The following is a 21,767-nucleotide window of genomic DNA, read 5'->3' on the forward strand; positions in this document are numbered from 1 at the left end:
TAGGAAAATACTTAAATGGTAACCTGGCAACAACACGGCAGAACTTGAACTGGTGTCTACCAGAGATCACATGGTGCAGGGATAAAACATTACCCTGGCGTTGGTAATCAACTTCAATAATTCCAAAACTCTAACATAGCTGCTTTAGTTTCATTAACAATAGACATGGCTGTACCATTACGATTATTTTTATTAAGCATTGAATATAACTTAAAGCTACAGAACTCCAATAGACTTTGCATTCAGCAGTATGCATTTGTTTACTATGGCTTGCAGTGAGGCAGTTTTAGATTTTTAACTAATGTGCTGCACCTTTAACAATATACGTTGCTGAAACGCTCTCAGGATAACCATTCGAGTTCTGTGTGTGATGTAGCTATCATCAAACAATGTGGGTGGCGTTTTTCCAGCCGCGCTCACCCCAAGATCGGAAAATCCTACCCGAAGTCAACAGACCTTTGCATAGTCCGTATCCCGCCCGCTATGGTTCGCATGGCAGGTGGGACAGGAAAATTCTGCCCTGCGAGTTCATAGAATCCCTACAGTACAGGGAGGCCATTCGGCCCATCGAGTCTGCACTGACCACCATCCCACCCAGGCCCTATTCCCGTAACCCTCATTTACTCTGCTCATCACCAGGGTCAATTCAGCATGGCCAACCAACCTAACCTGGACTGTGGGAGGAAACCAGAGCACCCGGAGGAAACCGACGCAGACACGAGGAGAATGTGCAAACTCCACACAGACGGTGACCCGAGGCTGGAATTGAACTCAGGTCCCTGGCGCTGTGAGGCAGCAGTGCTAACCACTGTGCCACCGTGCCACCCACTACAGTTCATTGCACACTCTGCTGTGCAGGACCAGTTCTTCATCTATTTTATAAGGTCACTCTGTAGGTACTGGGTTATTTTCTGCAGCACACTGACTCTCTTCAGTTCACTTCACGGTCTCATGTGAAATCACTGCAATCATGTAGTTTTTAATGTCAGCAGCCTGCGATAGTAGCATGGCTAAGAATGTCAACTACGTGGTATTGTAAACCTACTCGACCTCAAAGTTGTAATGGTGCTAAAATTGTGCTAAAAATTGGTAGTACCAAGGGATGATCCAACTCTTTCATGTTAGACAGGTTCGGAATCGCATGAGTGCTACTGGTGTTGTACATAGAGTGATAGCAGCTGGAGGAAAACCTATGTCATAAAAATCAATCTCAGATGCCATGAATATGCATTTGTCCTTGTCGGGCATCAAACTTGTGTTATGCGAGTCGAGTGATTAGCACTGATCATGTTCTATTTTGTCCCTTCCATGGACAACTACAGCCATGGTTGAGTGTCCCCTCAACATCTGACAAGACTGAAGAAATGATCTTCTGGAGTGTGCTAGGTGCTGAACTTAGTCCTTGGGGCATTCTGCAGGGCTTAAACACACCGCCATGAGTAACAAAAGCTGTAAGATATCAGCTTTTGTTTGTGGTTAACGAAAATAGCTCCATCACATGTCGAGCTTTGTGAAACTGTGGAGTCATTTAATGATACTGATAGTTCTTGAATACTAGGAATGAGTGCTTTATTGACCACCTTAATGTCAACACATAGGGCGGAATTTTACGACATCATCGCGCCCAATTTGCGGTGTGAAAATGTCATAAAATCGGGAGTGGTCTGACTCGCAGGAATGATGCCTGTTTTCACGTCCATTCCCATTTCACCAAGAGAAAAAAATTGGCGCAATCGGTACCCCGCCCAATAAAGGCAAAACATCAATTCGTTGCAGCTGGAATCAGCGAGGAAAACACCTCCTATATAAAAGTCAGCTTCAGATGCCGGAGCAATGAGGGTGAGCGAGGAGGTAGGTCTCTGGTTTCAAACGGCTCCGTGCTGCGGGGGGAGAGAGGAGGGCAGTGTTGCTCACAGGGTCCAACTTCAGCCTCTCAGCACAGACATAGGTTTTAGTTCTGACTGGTGCTAGCAGCAGCAAGCAATGTTGGTGGTGAGGATGGGCTGGAAACTTTCAGAACTGGCAGTGCTGCAGCCGCAGAAGTTGTCAAGCAGCACTGTCTGGGGCTACAACTGCATGGGTCCTGATTGTGTGTGTGTGTTGGGGGGGACAAGAGGGCTGTGGTGAACCATAGATGGTTACCACTATGGGTACTGAACCATAGATGGTTATCACTATGGGTACTTGTACATATGTTACTCTTGTTACTGTTGGGGTTAGGGTTGGGGTGTTCCACCTGTTAGCATTGTTCTGTGGTACACTCCGGTTGCCTCCGCCTTCCTATAGGAGTATAAAGGTCACTGCACTTCCTAGTGACCCTTTAGTCTGGGATTGTATTGTTAAGCAGTATGCTCTATTCTTGTTGCGAATAAAAGCCTTTATTCCCGGGTACGATCTAGCCTCCCGAGTGGATTAATCACGCATCAGGGGGCTGTATTGCAAATCTGTGGAGCTGGGGAGGGCGGTATGGGGAGTGTGTGGGTAGGAGAAGGAGGGAGCAGAAACCCGGGCAATTCCGCACGCGAGTGTCCTTTGAGCAACTGTTGGACATCGCGTGCCGCCGACTGCTCCGAAAGGAGACAATGTGACACCTGTGCCATTTGTTTCAGGACCTGGCACCTCGGGGCACAGGGGGCACCCACTCCCGATGGCTGTGAAAGTGACGGGTCCTTCTAGGCCGTCAGTGAAGACCTTTGTGGCATTTCCCAATCATCCATCCACAAGTGTGTGAAGAAGGTCACGGATGCCCTGTGTGCATAAGCTGGCCAGTATATTGGGGACGATTCTCCCATCCCGCTGCACTAATTGTTTAGTGCAGCGGGCCAGGAGATTTCAGTGGGGCCAGATTAGCACGATCCACGCTAGGCTTCCGGCCCAGAGCGCGTCTCCCAGCACCAGATTTCCGGCGCTGTCAGCACCGCACTGAAAACAGATGCGGAATTGTATTAGGCATGCGAATCTCATTTAAATATCATAAGCAGGCCCAGGACTGAAGTCTCTGGGCCCGCTAGCTTCTCCCTCCACCAGGAGTGTTCCACTCCAGCAGGGTTTACAGTAGCTCCCCATTTTTGGGAAGCTAGCGACCCCGCTGGAATGAAGGGGGGCAATTGGGGCCCCCCCAAGAGGATTGGGTGCTGGGGGTGCACCCGGGCATTGGCATCCTGGCATTGACACATCTCTCGGGGTTCCTGTGGGCCCCTGGGTCATCCCATGGGACTGTGATGGCTTCTGCAGTGAGCTCCAGGAATTCTGGTATCATCTGGCCCTGCCAGTCCTGGATGACACCTGCGTTCTTGCCATGTTGGGCGAGCCCTCAGTGATGGCCCTCTGAGTCATTGGCACTTGTCAATGGCAGCAGCAAGTGCCATCTGAGACTGGGCCACACTCTGCAGCCCCTCAATCATGACCCTCTGAGTTGGCCACATTCTCAAAGGCTGCTGCCATAGCCCACTGTATCTCAGCGCTGTCCTGCTGGGTCTCCTGCAAGCTCTGCAGCCCCTCAGCCATGACCCTCTGTGATTGGGCACGTTCTCAAGGGCTGCAGCCGTAGCCTGCTGTGTCACGGCACTGTTCCGCTGGGTCTCTTGTGAGCTCTCAAGCCTCTCAGCCATGGGCCACAGAATCTTGAGAAACCTGCTGAGGCCCTCAGCTATGGCCCTCTGGGACTCTGCCATGGCTAGCTGTGACTTGGCTATCGCTTGGACCCTACCACTTATGGTGAGGCTTTCCTGCCCCAGGCTTTCCACCGCAGATTCCACCCTTGCGGTGTTGGCTTGGGAATCACACAAGACAGGCAATAGCTGGTCCACCTGAAAGCTTTGGGCTCCTCCGTACAGATTTAGTTTTGCAGTCAACCCCTCCTGCATTCCCTGGCTCTGTTGCTGCACCTCCAGCAGCTGAGGGAGAAGTGATCATAGAGGCCCAGCATGTAGCCTGGGGCCAGCTGAGTCCTCGCCTCCGGCAGGCCCCTGTGTGCCAGAGGCCTTGGACATTTCCTCCTCCACCCAATGTACATCGGCAGACATGTCATGCGCACCAGAGAGTGACCCAGATGCCTCGCCACTAACTTGACCCATCAATGTGAGTGTCTCTGGCATGCTGAGTTGTGAGGTGGAAGCTGACACAAAATTGGTGTCAGCCTCGGAGATCCCTTCATCAGCTTTCTCCGAGGAGTCTTCCGAGTTGTCATGGGGAGGATGAGTGGGAGTAGCAGGGGGGTCCGCGATGCCAGATGGCCCCAGCGCATCTGTCCCTTCCTGCAACACAGAACACAAGGTTAAGAGCAAGGGAGGGAGAGGAATCTGGGCTGCGTGCAACTTACTTCAGATATCTCCAAAGAGTGGAGGATTGGCAGGTGCTCACTTCTGTGTTCCAGCCTGACCATGCTGTCACTTGTGGGGCGAATCCACTCCTGTCCCACAAGCTTCAGTGCCCACTCTGAACAGCCCTGATAGAATTCTATGGTGCAGAAGGAGGCCATTCGGCCCATCGAGTTTGCACCGACCACAAACCCACCCAGGCCCCATGCATTTACCCTAACTAGTCCCCCTGATATGAGGGGAATGTGCAAACTCAGCACAGACAGTGACCAAGCCGGGAATCAAACCCAGGTCCTCTGGAGCTGTGAGGCAGCAGTGCTAACCACTGTGCCACTGTGCCGCCCATTAAAGTGGATATAGGGCTTCTTTCGAGCTGGAATTGAACCAGCAACTTAAGGATCTACAGTCCTCCGCTCTACCAGCTGAGCTATCAAAGGGGAGCAGGAGCTGAGCTATCGAAGGGGAGCATTCAATCTCGAAACGTTGGCTCTAGTCTCTCTCCACCGATGCTGCCAAACCTGCTGAGATTTTCCTGCATTTTCTGTTTTTGTTTCCGATTCCAGCATCTGCAGTATTTTGCTTTTATATTAACGTAGGATTTAAATTCAATGTGGAGGGATGATTCCAGGGTGTGGAAGTCACAATGAGGTGTAAATACATCTACAGATATTTGCGACCTTTGGCAGCGGGAAATCCAGCCCGCAACCGGTGATGCGCATAATTGCTTCCTCGTTTCAGAGTTAATGGCATTGTCCGTAGATTGTTGCTATTGGTCTACACATTGTACATGTAAGTGAATGGTCAGCAGATAGTTATGTATTAATTGAAATCCATTAAACACTTGTTGTTATGTATCTTATATTTTAAAACTATGAGGTGCACAAAGGCTTTTTATCTATTGATCCATCTGCAATGACTCGTTTAATTTGAATACTAACAACACTAAGAAAGGAAACAATTGTTTTAAGCAAGCTGTTCAGCACAGGCTACTTCCAGGGTGTCTGCAATGAATGATATTAACATAAGAACATAAGAAATAGGAGCAGGAGTAGGCCATCTAGCCCCTCGAGCCTGCCCCGCCATTCAATAAGATCATGGCTGATCTGAAGTGGATCAGTTCCACTTACCCGCCTGATCCCCATAACCCCTAATTCCCTTACCGATCAGGAATCCATCTATCCGTGATTTAAACATATTCAATGGGGTAGCCTCCACCACTTCAGTGGGCAGAGAATTCCAGAGATTCACCACCCTCTGAGAGAAGAAGTTCCTCCTCAACTCTGTCCTAAACTGACCCCCCCTTTATTTTGAGGCTGTGCCCTCTAGTTCTAGCTTCCATTCTAAGTGGAAAGAATCTCTCCACCTCCACCCTATCCAGCCCCTTCATTATCTTATAGGTCTCTATAAGATCCCCCCTCAGCCTTCTAAATTCCAACGAGAACAAACCCAATCTGCTCAGTCTCTCCTCATAATCAACACCCCTCATCTCTGGTATCAACCTGATGAACTCCCTCCAAGGCCAATATATCCTTCCGCAAATAAGGGGACCAATACTGCACACAGTATTCCAGCTGCGGCCTCACCAATGCCCTGTACAGATGCAGCAAGACATCTCTGCTTTTATATTCTATCCCCCTTGCGATATAGGCCAACATCCCATTTGCCTTCTTGATCACCTGTTGCACCTGCAGACTGGGTTTTTGCGTCTCATGCACAAGGACCCCAGGTCCCTTTGCACAGTAGCATGTTGCAATTTTTTTCCATTTAGATAATAATCCAATTTGCTATTACTTCCTCCAAAGTGAATAACCTCGCATCTGTCAACGTTATACTCCATCTGCCAGATCCTCGCCCACTCACTCAGCCTGTCCAAATCTCTCTGCAGACTTTCTGCATCCTCCACGCAATTCGCTTTCCCGCTCATCTTTGTGTCATCCGCAAACTTTGTTACCCTACACTCGGTCCCCTCCTCCAGATCGTCTATATAAATGGTAAATAGTTGAGGCCCCAGTACCGATCCCTGCGGCACGCCACTAGTTACCATCTGCCAACCAGAAAAGCACCCATTTATTCCGACTCTCTGCTTCCTGTCGGATAGCCAATCCCCAATCCACGCTAACACCATACCCCCAACTCCGTGTGACCCAATCTTCTTCAGCAACCTTTTGTGAGGCACCTTATCAAACGCCTTTTGGAAATCCAAAGCTTCAAACAAAATAACAAAAGGCAGTGATTGATCCCAAGAAGTTAACAGACATCTTATTTCATAATATTTAGGGTTATGTGGCATTCAATTCAATAGATTTATTATAATCTTCTAAAAAAGCTCATGAAATGCAAGTAATTTGGGTGCTTGCATCCCAATTTACTGCCATTGAGAATTATTTTGAGTCCTATTGAAAGTCAGCCCTGAATTTATTAGTCCAACATTTAGATAAGAATATAAGAACTCGGAGTAGGAGAAGCTAATTCAGCCCCTCGGGCCTGCTCCACCATTCAATACAATCATGGCTGATCTCTTCTCGGCCTCAACACTTTCTTGCCTGTTCTCCATAATCCTTCAACCCATTACCAATTAAAAATCTGTCTATCTCCTCCTTAAATTTACTCCATGTCTCGGCATCCACTGCACTCTGAGGTAGCAAATTCCACAATTTCACGAACTTTTGAGAGAAGTGGTTTCTCCTCATCTCTGTTTTAAATTTCTATTGAGCACTTGGCACATCATAACATTCAGGGCTATGGGCTAAGTGCTTGTAGATGGGATTAGGTGGGAGTTCAGTTGTTTCTAATGTGTCAGTGCGGACCCAATGGACTGAAGGACCTCTTCTGTGCTGTATGATTCTATGTTAAATTTGTTACCCCCTATCCTAAAACTATGACCTCTTGTTCTAGATTGCCCCACAAGAGGAAGCATCCGCTCCAAGTCTTCTTTGGCCATACCTTTTGTCATCTTATATACCTCAATTAGATCTCCTCACATTCTTCGAAACTCTAGAGATCATAGGCCTAAACTGCTCAATCCCTCTTCATAAGACAAATCCCTCATCATTGGAATCAATCTTGTGAACCTCCTCTGAACTGCCTCTAATGCCACCACATCCTTCCTCAAATTAGGGGACCAAAGCTGAACACAGTACTGCAGATACGGTCTCACCAATGCCTTGTACAGTTGCAGCAACACTTCCTTACTTTTATCCTCTATTCCTTTAGACACACTCAGACTAACAAGGAACTACTTCAAAAGTCTGATCCTCTGGTGGATCCTGTTAGAAATTAGTCCTCTCAAAACAAGTTTAAAGAAATTGCTATTTTTAAAAAATGTACATATAGTTTTGGAATTAAAGAAACATTTCTTGGATGCATCATTGCTTTATTAATGTATACGTGTATTTTCAAAAAGCACAACCAGGCTGTTATACACAGGCCCTTAAATTCCTCGGAGTTGTAATCAGCAGCAGACGGCCATTCCATAGCGACTTACCTTCACTTGAATTCAACAGCCTCTGTCTCATCCGACCTTCCCGACTCAGTTCAATTTGGATTTCCAAAGGCCTTCAATAGAGTGCCACATGAAAGATTACTGGACAAGATAAGAACTCATGGTGTTGGGGGGTGATACATTAGCATGGATAGAGATTGACTAACTAACAGGAAACAGAGAATCAGAATAAATGGAATCATTTTCAGGTTGGCAAATTGTTACTAGTGGAGTGATTCAGGGATCAGTGCTGAGACCTCAACTATCTACGGTCTATATTAATGACCCTGGATGAAGGGACTAAGTGTATTGCAGCCAAATGTGCTGATGATACAAAGACAGGTAGGAAACAAGTTGTGAGGAGGATACAAAGGCCGGAATTTTACCAGCACGCCCACCCCGATTCCAGGCATTCTCCGTTAGCCTCGGGCGGGATCGTACGAACCTTGGGCGGACATGCCGATAAAATTCTGCCCAAAGAGTCTATAAAGGGATATAGATATGTTAGGCGCGTAGATAAAAATTTGACAGATGGAGTGTAATGTCAGAAAATATGACATTGTCCACTCTGGCAAGAAGAATAGAGGCAGAATATTATTTAAACAGAGAGATGCTACGGGTGGATCTGGGTATTCTTGTACATTAAATAATTAGGAAGGCAAATGGAATTTGGTCTTTGTTGCAAGGGGGTGGAATATAAAAGTAACAAATTCTTGCTGCAATTTGCTCACGATAGTGAAACTGCACCTGGATTACTGTCAGAAAGGAGGTTGAGAATGAAGGGAAATGAGGAAACGCAGGGAGAATTGTGGAACAGAAAGGAGACTGGCATGAATGATCGTGATCCTGCGATGACCCTATGACCATACATCACTTAAAAACCAAAACTGCCTCCTTCCATCTCTGTACTATCGCAGTCAATTCTGCCCTTCTTTAGCTGATCTTCCAAGGAAACCCCCTTTTATCTCTGGATTTGACAATTTAAAAACTTTCCTGGCTGACCCTTCATCCTCTACCATACATAAACATCATCCAAAACTCTGTTGCCCATGTCCTAACTTGTAACAGGTCTCATTCACCCATTACTCCGTCTTGCTGACCTGCATTGGCTCCCTCTCCAGCAGATTTGAAAATTTTCATCCTTGTTTTCAAGTCCCTCAATGACCTCATACCTTCCTAACTCTGTAACCTCCTCTTGTCCTATAATCGTTCGAGATCTCTGCATTCCTCCAGTTCTAGCCTTCTGTGCATTCCCAATTTTAGTTGCAGCACCATTAGTGAATAGGCCTCCAGTTTCCAAGACCCTAAAGCTCTGAAATTCCTTCCCTAAAACTTTCCATCTCTCTACTTCTTTCTCTTCCCTTAAGATACTCCTTAAAATCTACCTTTCAGTAATCTCCCCTATTTATGTGGCTCGGTGGCAAATGTTGTTTGCTAATGCTCCTGTGAAGCATGCTGGAGTGTTTTACAATGTTATGTAAATGCAAGTAGTTGTTGTTGAGATGGAAAGGAGGGGGGGGGAGGGGGGAGGAAAGGGGAAACATACTATGTGACAGGGAGAATTTAAAATCTAGGCTACAATTTTACCGCCCCACCTGCCACAGGAATTGGAGCGGGGCGAAGGGCAGACAATGGGAAGGTTGGTTGACCTCGGGCGGGACTTTACGGTTTTGGGATGAGCAAGGCTGCAAAATCCCGCCCGTAAACTATTTTACTAAATATTAAAATCTCTGCATCGGTTGCAACATTTCATGTCAAATTATTTGAAAATTCCTACATCAGATTCTGTCCATGGAAAATCCATAGGAAAAATGTCAATATTTATCTGTAGTACTAATTATATCTGTAGGTGATGCTGCCATAATCCTGAATCCTGTTTAAAAGATCTGTCAACATAACATCAGATTTGAAATCAGGGCTTAGATTTTCTGTTGGAGATGTCCAGTAAACCAGTGTGCCATGAAAAAAGATTCAAAATGATTCAAAATCCATGTAATTAAGCTAAAACTAACCTTGATCTTCAGCTCTGTGGTTGGCATCTTCAGGACCTGACAAAACTTGGACCTCCCACACATGCGCTGATTGGGAAAAAGCCACACATGCGTAGTTTTGATTTTTTACGTTGGTCAGGCCCATGCACATGACCAATGGTACTTGGAGTTGAAGACAAAGGCCCCATATGCCCACACAAAAAGCAAAAATTCAAAAGGGGCGCAAAAACCCTGGGAGAAGCAAGAGACAGAGGGAGAGGTTCAAAAAAAAAAGGCGAGAGGACAGGAGGAAGTTAAAAACAAATTCTCAGTAAGGGAAGAAGACAGAGAAATTAGAAGTGTGCATCAAAATGAGTGTGTGCCATGGCACACAGAAGGTTTTGAACCACTGCAGTAGACATTGGTGAATTCTTGGAAAAATGGCTACTTATGCCAGTTCTTTGAGGTTTCTGTTTGTATGTATGGTTGGGGTTTAGACAAGAGGTTCAGGGATTGTCTATTTTCCCAAAGTATGCTGGTCAAGTCTGTATTTTCTCAAGAACCATTAATCTTTATTTACAAAAAGTATTTACGAGTATTTACACATTTGGACCTCTACAAGAGGTTGAAGCTTCTCCTCCTCCTGTTTTCTCTTCCAGACACATGCTGAAATCTTGTTGACATTTATGCTGGCAGAATTGTGTGGTCTTGCCAGCGGCGCACTCCCATTGTGGGTTTCCTAATGGCGATGGGTGCGTTCAATAGGAAACTCCTTTGACAACAGCAAGACCATAAGATCCTGCCAACGATGAGCGGTGCACCGTCTCCCGCCATCACAAAATACACTGTGGAGGGAGAGGAATATCCTGCCTGTGACCTGACATCACTATTATATCAGCATCATGGAGGCTTCTGATGTTTACCTTTTACTCACCAGTTTCTGCTCTGCTGCTGAATATACAACAGGAATCAGAAGAACATCACAAAATATCAGGGTCATGAAGTTTTACCCAAAAACTGGATCAGGAATTCTGACCTGAAACACTAACTCTATTTCTCCCTTCACATGTACTGCCAGATCTGCTGAGTGGAGTAAACCTTGCGTTTTCCAGTACTACCAACTGGAATGTCCCCTAATACAAATCATCACTTTACCAACCAGAAGTAATTATGATGTTATCCAGAACCCATACCTGTATACTGTATTATTTTATACTTTCTGTTTTAAGTAAACAGAATACTGCTCTTTACTTCCTGAAAACTTACATATTAGTTCATGGTACTGTGTTGAATTCTGGATGGTAAATGGAACACAGTTAACAGGCATTTTTGATGAACTGGCATTTCCCATGTATCCAGATAATGAATATCTCAGTGTATTTCCAGCATTTTTTTCTTTTGTTTCCGGTTACCAGCATCAACAATATTTTACCTTTTTAACTTCTTTCTGACCTGTCCTTGATTCTTGATCCTCACAGTTTACATTAAATTGTGCATAATACTCCACCTCTGAGTCCCAACCCCAGCCATACCACCTCCAGTCACAAGTGACTTCAAGAACTGAATAGGGTGCATGATTTGAATCCACTACATTCTGATTCAGCAGCAAGTGCTACCACTGAGTGAAGCTGGGCTCTTAACATGTACAAACAGGCTTCACTGGCTGTGAAGCACTTTGGGACATAGTATAACATTGCTTCTTTGTTTTTAACTCTACACCATCACAAAGTGACCATTTTGTAATAAACTCTATTTGAGATCAGCATCATTTAAGTTACTTAAAAATACAAATGTTTTCTTCTCAAAGGGTATTGGAATGCAAGAAAAAAAAACAAAGGAATAGGAGAAATATAAAGAAATAGCTGTCAATAAGTTTAGGATGTATTAATTTGTGGTAAAACACTTGTTAGCTGCTCTAATACATTTCATTAGCCAAATGGTTATAGTACTTTATGAAAGCAGAAATAATCCAAAATGTGTTGTTAAAAAAAATCCCCCACGTATATCTTACAGAAAAATTATCCTTAAATTGAAAATAAAACTGGTAAAATTAATGCAAATACTTCATGTGGCTATGTGGCAATTTGTTAAGTGTTTATTTATTTTATTGAAGAATCAGGTTGTGAACTTTGAGCATAGAGACTGCGTCATTGATTTAAATTACAGAGGGCTGCATTGATGTACATAGGCAGAACATGAATGAAGTCATAGATGCTCTGTTTCAAAATGATGATAACTGCATTTAATTCAGCACTGGACACAGCAGAAGAACTGGCAGGATTTTATAGAAAATGTAGCATTGACGTCATAAATTTGTGCCCAAGTGGCTAACCAGGTCACTGTGCAACAACCTCTGACATTCATCAAGAGGATATGACAACATATATTTATATAGCACGAACCAGGTCCAGGAAAATATCTCAGAGTAATTGGGGGGGGGGACATGCGGCCCCTACTTATTCCAGGATGACAACAGATTGATTGATTGACTTCTCAGATGTATAAATTACTCACTTGAAACATAACTTATGGCACTGTTAGATAGACCCCTATACTCCTCACAATGAGACACATTCAGGTGACGCCTGAATGAGCAGACATTTGACATGCTTATCTTTACACATTGGTGCTGCAATGAACTGGTTCAACTTGAGATCCACTTGCCTGGCTCCAAGTCATGCCAATGCCCATTGGTCTGAAACCAGAGACCAGACCACTGCATGGCAAGATCTGAGCTAATGTTCCAGCAATTTCCCAATTTTGTTTCCAAGCACTTGTCAAATCTTGCATGCAGAACCTCAACATCACAGTGTCATCAGTGGGAGCCTTCTTGAGAAATACTCCAAATGTGCTCATCAACTGTATATTTAAGGATAAAATTCACCCTTTTTGCTTATCATCTAATTGAGTAGACAAATCCAACTAATCTGTAAGGTATACCGATTCATACTCATTAATCATTTGCTATGCCCTGTCTAGGTCTAAGACATCAGAATGACATAGTAACTCAACAGGGACCATAACCATGCTATGCTTCTATTCAGCAGCAGCCAGTCCATCATTAACTGCTACTTACACCCCATCCACACCTGTGAGGAATATCTAACAATCATTGGAATTGTATAAAGTGTTTGGACCGAAAAGCTGCAAACTGGCACATCCCAACACAAATGTTAAGAAGTATTGATTTAGGTTATCTGCATCTGACTCTACCAGTGTGTCTACAGTCCTGGAGATCCCTGGTTTGATATGAAAATGGCAAGGACCCATGCCACTAACAGTATGCCAAGGGCACCTGGCAGAGTAGAGAGATTGGAAAGTCAATCGGAGGGTATCTAATGTGGGAGAGGATGCTGGGCCCACCTCTCACTGCAGGCAATTCTGAATTTATATATTTCTTTAAATGGACAACCTTTTCTTTGCGGAGCCATGAACCTTTAGATGCGACCTGTTCAGCTGTGTGGTACATGTTGTCTCACTAGGTGTACCATTGTCGACTGTACCCTGAAGGTTGAAATGCTCAAATCCCCTGATGTAGGAAGTTTTCACTCCTGCCCCCAGCTCCTTTTATGTTGATTGACTTGTAAGGAGCAAATGGAAGCAAGATCTGTAGCTATTGATAACTTTTCATGAGATGGCTTCCATCATTCAGAGAGAGCCCTTTCCACCCATCTCATGGAAGCAGAGCAAGGCCAGTGTGAATTTAGTGGATGAGATTACATGAATCTATTCATAATGCCTTTAACTGAACAATACACTAAATCGCTTTTTCTTTAACTTGTACTGACGCTATAGCATATTTCATTGTCCAAAGAATATAATTGTGTTGTTGCCAAACGCTCACAGATATATTCACAAAATGCATTCTACAACGTGCTCAGTTTTGTAATACACATCAAAGCAATCCAAATTCTCTAAATGTAATGTAACCCGTAAGTTTCTTGGAAAAGGATGATTCAACAATGAAAATGTTAAATAAAGGACACAAGTCATACTTCAAGTTGCTTTAAAATAAGTGCGTATAAATAGCCTTACCTTTGTGATGTGCTTTTGTATTTCTGTCTGTAAGAAAAATGTTATATTAGCTGTTGTTACCCCTTCACCATAAAAATATATCATGAAATGATTAGAAACATACTGAGTAGAGATTATAATTCCAAACTTCTCAGCCAGGAAAAGCAATTGTGTAGGGGAGACGTTTGATTAGAATTTGGGATAGAACCTGGATCTGGCAGGGTTGCACCACTTTTCAGTTTGTTGGGAAAATCCATGCCTTTGAGCCTAAAACCGTGATGTTCGTTCACACAGATCAGGAGTTAGAAGGTTAGGGAGCATATTAGCCCAAAGGTGATTTTCAGGATCACCCTTATTCACATGAAACCAACAGCGGCAGCTGGTAGTGGATGCTGGAAATGTGAAACAGGAACAAAAAGATGCTGGAGATACTCAGCAGGTCTGGCAGGATCTGTGGAGAGAGAAATAAAGGCTGGGATTTTCTGGCCCCCATGTGGCAGTTTTTCCAGCAGCAGAGGCGGCCTTTCATTGGCCAGCGATGGAATCTTCCAGTCCCATTGGAGACAATGGCATTTTCCATGCCTTGCCAGCCATGCCACTGGGCAACCCATCGACCAATGGTAGGCCGCCGCCAGAAAACTCATTACAGGGGGTGGCAGGGAAATCCTGACAAGAGTTACCGTTTCAGATCGATGCCCCTTCATCAGAAGTAAACTCTGCTTCTCTCTTCAAAAATGCTGTCTGAACTGCTGAGATTGAGAATAAACCATCTCACTAGAGTCTCGCAGCAACTGATGTTGCACCCAGGCAGGCAGACCAGAACTACTTGGAAGCTCAGTGGCTTCCCACCAAGTAGCCTGACCCCAGGATTATGATGGTATTGGGGATACTGAGAGCGGGACAGATTTCCTCCACCCCAGATCTGCTCCACCAATAACTGCAATTTCAAAGCCGAATTGTGCAAATAATGAACAAAATGAAAAAGAATATCCAGAAATCAAAGATTCAAATGTATGCCACTATATGACATCTTGAAACTTATTTGCATATCATAACTTTAAAGAGACATTAGACTTAATTTGTCTTCGTCAAAATATAGGTTATAGCATCATCTATTTTCAGCCGGCACCAATTAGAAATATTTTCATGTCTAATTACCTGCTAAAGATATTTTTATTGTGCACAATGTGATATAAACAGAAACTTCCAGTATATAATTCCAAAACATTGAATATTGCTAAAATAATTGTATGGTAATTATGTGCAACAGCAAATTTTAATAAAAGCTTACATTGGAATTGAACCAAAAGCTTAGCGGCTTCTTCACTTACCTAAATGGTGTTTGTAGAACATATTAATGTTGAAATTTACCATAATAATTTGCAGATGTCCTTTTAATTTGACTCTAGAAAATGTCACACTATTATGCTACACATCTACAGTGGAGTAATTATTTAGATTTTGTTTTAGTCAGTTTACCCAACATGATGTCAATCTGCAGTCAAGAATTGCACCTTCCAGCATCGTTGCTGATCCTAAAATCTTATTACCTCAGACAGAAAAGAAAATGAAGCTTTTGCAACAATCTCATGTCTCGGACGTCTTTCATTAAACATGATTTAAAGAGACAGTTCAATCACCAGCTCCAATAGATAGGAAATTTCATTCATTAGAAGAGACTTGAAATTGCCTCGTCATTTTCAAAAGCGCTGGACCAAGATCATTCTTCTTCCTTAAATAATTGAATCCAAACCAGTTTCTCCAATGAAGCCAATTACAGTTTCAAATTATTGGGAGCATGGAATGAATGAGGTCAAAATAAAGCATCACATTTTGAAAGGATTTCTCTTAGATGGTACCATTCATCTACTGGTAAATAAATGAAACTAATTTTCTAGGCTCATTATTTTAAATTGTGAAACGAATAATGGAAATATTTAAAAATAGGCTCAAATACATCAAATATGTATTTCAGAACCGCATAATGAAATGTGGGCCAGGTTTTCCTGAAAGATTAGTGACATTCACTTTAAATTTAGCCTTCCACAAGTATCTAGTGAGCACTGGGAGGATGTGTCGGAAGTGTGCAGAGTAAGCAGATCATGATGTCAATCAGCATCTAACACTGATTTGACTCTAGCTGTGTGATTTTTGACTTCAGTACTTCATCAAGTGCACTCTCTTAACGTCACACAGCCGAACCTGCATTCAGACCCCCTATAGAACTATTTAAAGGAACCATCAACTGTTTTCAGGTAAATTGCTGATTAATTTCTATTTGTTGCTGTTGAGTTAACAGAAGTGTTTGGAGGTTTGTATTGTTAAACACTGTAATGTTAGTGTCTGCAATACCTGGTGTGACAGTTGGTGAAGCCTTTGGATCTGAATTGAAGTGCTCTGCTCAGAGCACTTGCTCCCAGTCATTGGGTGTGATCTTTCCAGCCTGCTGCAAAGCATTCAATTGCATTCACCAATAATGGCTCAGTAGCAGCATTACAGACCAAATGGCCAAGTCCTAAAGGACATATCTGCGAGACTAGGTCTGCAGCAGTTGGTGAGGGAACCAACAAAAATGAAGAATATACTTGACTTCATTGCCACCAACCTGCCTGCTGCAGATGCATCTGTCCATGACAGTATCGGTAGGACTGACCACCACACAGTCTTTGTACAGGTGAAGTCCCATCTTCATACTGAGGATACCCTCCATCGTGTTGTGTGGCAATACCACTGTGCTAAATGGGATAGATTTCAAATGGATCTAACAACTCAAAACTGGGCGTTCATGAGGCATTGATGGTCATCTGCAGCAGCAGAATTGTATTCAAACACAATCTGTAACCTCATGGCCCAGCTTATCTTCCACTCTACCATTACCATCAAGTCAGTGGATCAGCTCTGGTTTAGTGAAGCATGCAGGAAAGCATACAAAGAGCAGTACAAGGCATACCTAAAAATGATGTGTCAACCTGGTGAAGCTACAACACAGAACTACTTGTGTGCAGCAGTAATAGACAGAACTAAATCATCCCACAACCAATGGATCATATCTAAGCTCTGCTGCCCTGCCAAATGCAGCCGTGAATCAAACAACTCACTGGAAGAGGAGGCTCCACAAATATCCCCATCCTCAATGATGGAGGAGCCCAGAATATTAGCGCAAAAAATAAGGTTGAAGTATTCACACCAATCTTCAGCCAGAAGTGCCGAGTGGATGATCCATCTCAGCTGCTCTGGTGGTCTCAAGCATAGTAAGAAGTCTAACAACACCAGGGTTAAAGTCCAACAGCTTTATTTGGTAGCAAAAGCCACAAAAAACAAGGATTGTAAGAAAAGGGAGAACCAGCCGTGGATAACGAAGGAAATAAAGGAGAGTATTAAAATAAAAACAGCTGCGTACAGAGTGGCCAAAAATAGTGGAGAAACAAGTGATTGGGAAAAATTTAAGAAACAACAAAGAGAGACTAAGAAAGCGATAAAGAAAGGAAGGATAGACTATGAAGCTAGGCTAGCAATTAATATAAAAAATGATAGTAAAAGTTTTTATAAATATATAAAAAGGAATAGAGTGGCTAGAGTGAATGTTGGACCCTTGGAGGACGAGAGGGGGGAGTTAATAGTGGGAAATGAGGATATGGCTGAGTCTTTAAATAAGTTTTTTGTGTCGGTCTTCACGGTGGAGGACACAAATAGTTTGCCAAATATTAACGATAGAGGGTTGGCAGCAGGAGAAATACTTAATACAATTAATGTTACCAGAGAGGCAGTGCTGGGTCGACTAATGGGACTGAAGGTGGATAAGTCCCCGGGTCCGGATGGAATGCATCCCAGGGTATTGAAAGAAATGTCAGAGGTAATAGTGGATGCGTTAGTGATTATTTATCAAAACTCGTTGCATTCTGGGGTAGTGCCGGTTGATTGGAAAACGGCTAATGTTACGCCGCTGTTTAAAAAAGGAAGGAGACAAAAGGCAGGTAACTATAGGCCGGTCAGCTTAACGTCTGTAGTAGGGAAAATGCTGGAATCCATTATTAAAGAGGAGATAGCAGGGCATCTGGATAGAAATGGTTCGATCAATCAGACGCAGCATGGATTCATGAGGGGAAAGTCGTGCTTGACGAACATGTTGGATTTTTATGAAGATGTGACTAGGACGGTTGATGGAGGAGAACCGGTGGATGCGGTGTTTTTGGATTTCCAAAAGGCGTTTGATAAGGTGCCCCATAAAAGGCTACTGAAGAAGATTAGGGCACACGGAGTTGGGGGTAGTGTGTTAAAGTGGATTGGGGACTGGCTATCCGACAGGAAGCAAAGAGTCGGAATAAATGGGTGTTTTTCCGGTTGGAGGAAGGTAACTAGTGGCGTGCCGCAGGGATCGGTACTCGGGCCGCAACTATTTACCATTTATATAGATGATCTGGAGGAGGGGACGGAGTGTAGGGTAACGAAGTTTGCAGACGACACAAAGATAAGTGGAAAAGTGACATCTACCTGACAATGTGGAAAATTGCCCAGATTTGCCCTGCCCATAAAAAGCAGGATAAATCCAAGCCAGCTATTAACCACCCCAATACTCTATGCTCGATTATCAGTAAAGTGATGGAAGGGGTTATCAACATATTCTTGCCAATAAGCTGCTCACTGATGCTCAGTTTGGCCACTCAGCTCCTGACCTCATTACAACCTTAATTCAAACATGGACAAAAGAGCTGCACTCCAGAGGTGAGAGCCACTGCCCTTGACATCAAGGCAGCATTTGACTGAGTATTGCATTAAGAAGCCCGAGCAAAACTGGAGTCAATGGGAATCAGGGGGAATCAGGGGGAAAACTCTCCACTGGTTGGAGTCATACCTGGCACAAAGGAAGATGGTTGTGATTTTTGGAGGTCAATTAGTTTAGTTCCAGGGCATCATTACATGAGTTACTCAGGGTAGTGTCCTAGGCCCAATCATCTTCAGTAGCTCCATCAATGACGTTCTTTTCATCAAAACTGGGGATGTTCACTGATGATTGCACAATATTCAGCACCACCCGCAACTTCTCAAGACACTGAAGCACTCCATGTCCAAATGCAGCAAGATCTGGATCATATCCAGCCTTGGGCTGAGAAGTGGCAAACAACATTCATGCCACACAGATGCCAGGCAATGACCATCTCCAATAACAGAGAATCTAAACATTGCCCATTGACATTTAATAAAATTACTATCACTGAATCCTCCACAACCTGGAGATCACTGTTGACCAGAAACTGAACAGGACTGGCTATATAAAGACTATGGCTACTAGAGCAGGTCAGAGGTGAAGAACCCTGTGGCGAATAACTCATCATCTGACTCTGCAAAGACTGTTCACCATTTACAAGGTACAAGTCAGGAGTATGATGTAATACGCTCCACTTGCCTGGATGAGTTCAGCTCAAGCCCAATACCATTCAGAACAAAGCAGCCCACATGATTAGCACCCCATCTATAAACATTCACTCCCTCTGCCACTGACGCACAGAAGAACTCTATGTAACAAGAATAATATGCACTGCAGCAACTCACGAAGGCTCCTTAGAGAGCACCTTCCAAACCCACTCATCAGCCTTCCTTGGAAATATATCACCATTCCTTCATTGTTGCTGTGTCAAACTCCTGGAACTCCCTCCTTAACAGCACTGCGGTTGTACCTACATCACATTGATCACAGCGGTTCAGGGACGCAGCTCACTTCCACCTTCTCAAAGACAATTAGGGATGAGCAATAACTACTGGCCTAGCCAGTGATGGCCGCATCACATGAATTACTTAACAAAATCATAGAATCATAGAATCCCTACAGTGCAGAAAGAGGCCATTCAGCCCATCAAGTCTGCACCGACCACAATCCTTCCCAGCCCCTATCCCTGTAGCCCCACATATTTACCCTGCTAGTCCCCCTGACACTAAGTGGCAATTTAGCATGGCCAAATCAACCCATCCCACACATCTTTGGTCCGTGGGAGGAAATTGGAACATCCGGAGGCAACCCACGCGGACACAAGGAGAATGTGCAAACTCCACATAGACAGTGACCCAAGCTGGGAATCGAACTCAGGTCCCTGGCACTGGGGCAGCAGTGCTAACCACTGCGCCACCCATAAAGTGCAGGAGAAGTAACACTTCCCTTCTGCTTTCTCCCTTCTCACCATCCAAGGCCCTAACAATCCTTCCAGCTCAAACAGAGATTTACTTCTTTACATGATGCGTATTCCTCCACATCGAGGAGATTAAACACAGATTGGGTCAATGCATAGTACAACATTTCTATTCAATCTGTTTCCAGTTGCCTGAAATTGTAATTGTCCTCCCCACACCCATTTTGACCTCTCTGTCCTCGGCCTCCAGGACTGTCCCAATGAAGGTCTCAAGGAAGCTTAAGGGAAAGCACATTATCTTTGATTATGCACTTTACAGCACTCCATGCTCAACATTAAGTTCAACAACCTCAGGTCATAACTACTGCTCCCATTTTCCTTCGGACAGCAGCTGGTGGTAATGTTTATGCTGTTGCCATTTACATCTCCTCTAGATGCATTTTCTTTTTGCTTTGCTTGTCCCATTACCACCTTGCACAATGATTTCTTCTGGCATTTAATCTCTTCTGCCTTCCAACTGGACATCCCTTTTGCTATTTTCTCCCCCTCCCCCCCCACACTCCCACCACTATTTTCTGCCTCTGTGCTTGCTTAAAACTCTAACTTTTTCCAGTTCTGAGTAAAGGTCATTAGCCTGAAATATTAACTCTCTTTTTCTTTCCACAGACGCTGCCTGACTTGTTGAGTATTTCCAGCATTTTCTGTTTTTATTTTGTATTTCCAGCATCCGCAGTATCTTGAGTTTGAAGAAAAGAAATACAAATAAAAAAGGGCGGCACGGTAGCACAGTGGTTAGCACTGCTGCTTCACAGCTCCAGGGTCCCAGGTTCGATTCCCGGCTCGGGTCACCGTCTGTGTGGAGTTTGCACATTCTCCTCGTGTCTGCGTGGGTTTCCTCCGGGTGCTCCGGTTTCCTCCCACAGTCCAAAGATGTGCGGGTTAGGTTGATTGGCCAGGTTAAAAATTGCCCCTTAGTGTCCTGGGATGCGTAGGTTAGAGGGATTAGCGGGTAAATATGTGGGGGTAGGGCATGGGTGGGATTGTGGTCGGTGCAGACTCGATGGGCCGAATGGCCTCCTTCTGCACTGTAGGGTTTCTATGTTTCTACATCTCAATAAGGAACAATGGATCTTGTTTCATTCCTGATACGTTTGCTAGTTATAAAACATAAATATAAACACATTTTTTGTATAATTGATGCATTACAAAAGTACAGTATTTCAGAAATACATCATAAAATCCTTCAGTGCAGATGGAGGTCATTCGGCCCATCGAGTCTGCACCGACCACAATCCCACCCAGGCCCTATCCCCATAACCCCAAGCATTTAGCCTAGCTAGTCCCCCTGACACTACGGGGCAATTTAGCATTCCTAATCCACTTAACACGCACATCTTTAGGACATCTTAAGGTTGTTTTCTCTTGTCGCATGTGCAAGATTTTCGACTGAAGTTGAAGAATGTAGGGGTAACAACATATTTAAAGCACAAAATGAATTATAGAGAAAATACTTACATTCCCTGCAAGCGAATCCACATTTTCTCAGGATTGTCTGGTTTGAGAAACTCGAGACAGCTGCTGTTAACTTCCTTCATCTCTGTGTGTGAGGATTCCATGGTAAAAATTCTGGGATAAAATAGCTACAGTTAGAACCAAGCTCACCAACTTTAAACATCCCTCAGTGCAGGGAAATTTCTGACAGACAGGTATATTTCACAGCACCTTCAACCGAAAACATTTTGTTTTAATAAACAAGCCGAATGCTTGTACTGCAGGGTCAACTTTTTTTAACGATGTCCTTGAACATGTGGCAGTGCTGGAGTTTAAAATGACAAAGCAAGCACAATTGCTGGACATTAAA

At 44.0% G+C, this 21,767-nt stretch overlaps 1 protein-coding gene and 1 non-coding gene across 2 annotated transcripts in view; both read right to left on the reverse strand.

The window, feature by feature from the left end:
* pde1a (phosphodiesterase 1A, calmodulin-dependent) overlaps positions 1-21,500 on the reverse strand; it is a 440,733-nt gene extending 419,233 nt beyond the window's left edge. Inside the window, exons 1-2 of the mRNA XM_078228519.1 lie at positions 21,422-21,500; positions 13,806-13,832 (exon numbers count right to left, since the gene is read on the reverse strand). Coding sequence (XP_078084645.1) covers positions 13,806-13,832; positions 21,422-21,444 — 50 coding nt within the window. The 5' untranslated portion in view covers positions 21,445-21,500. The remainder of the gene's footprint in view (positions 1-13,805; positions 13,833-21,421) is intronic.
* Positions 4,684-4,756, reverse strand: trnay-gua (transfer RNA tyrosine (anticodon GUA)). The gene has a single exon. It is a non-coding gene; the product is annotated as a tRNA-Tyr (tRNA).
* Positions 21,501-21,767: the final 267 nt, after the last annotated feature.

This window comes from Mustelus asterias, chromosome 14 (assembly GCF_964213995.1).
Source record: "Mustelus asterias chromosome 14, sMusAst1.hap1.1, whole genome shotgun sequence".
NCBI classification, from domain to species: Eukaryota; Metazoa; Chordata; class Chondrichthyes; order Carcharhiniformes; family Triakidae; genus Mustelus; species Mustelus asterias.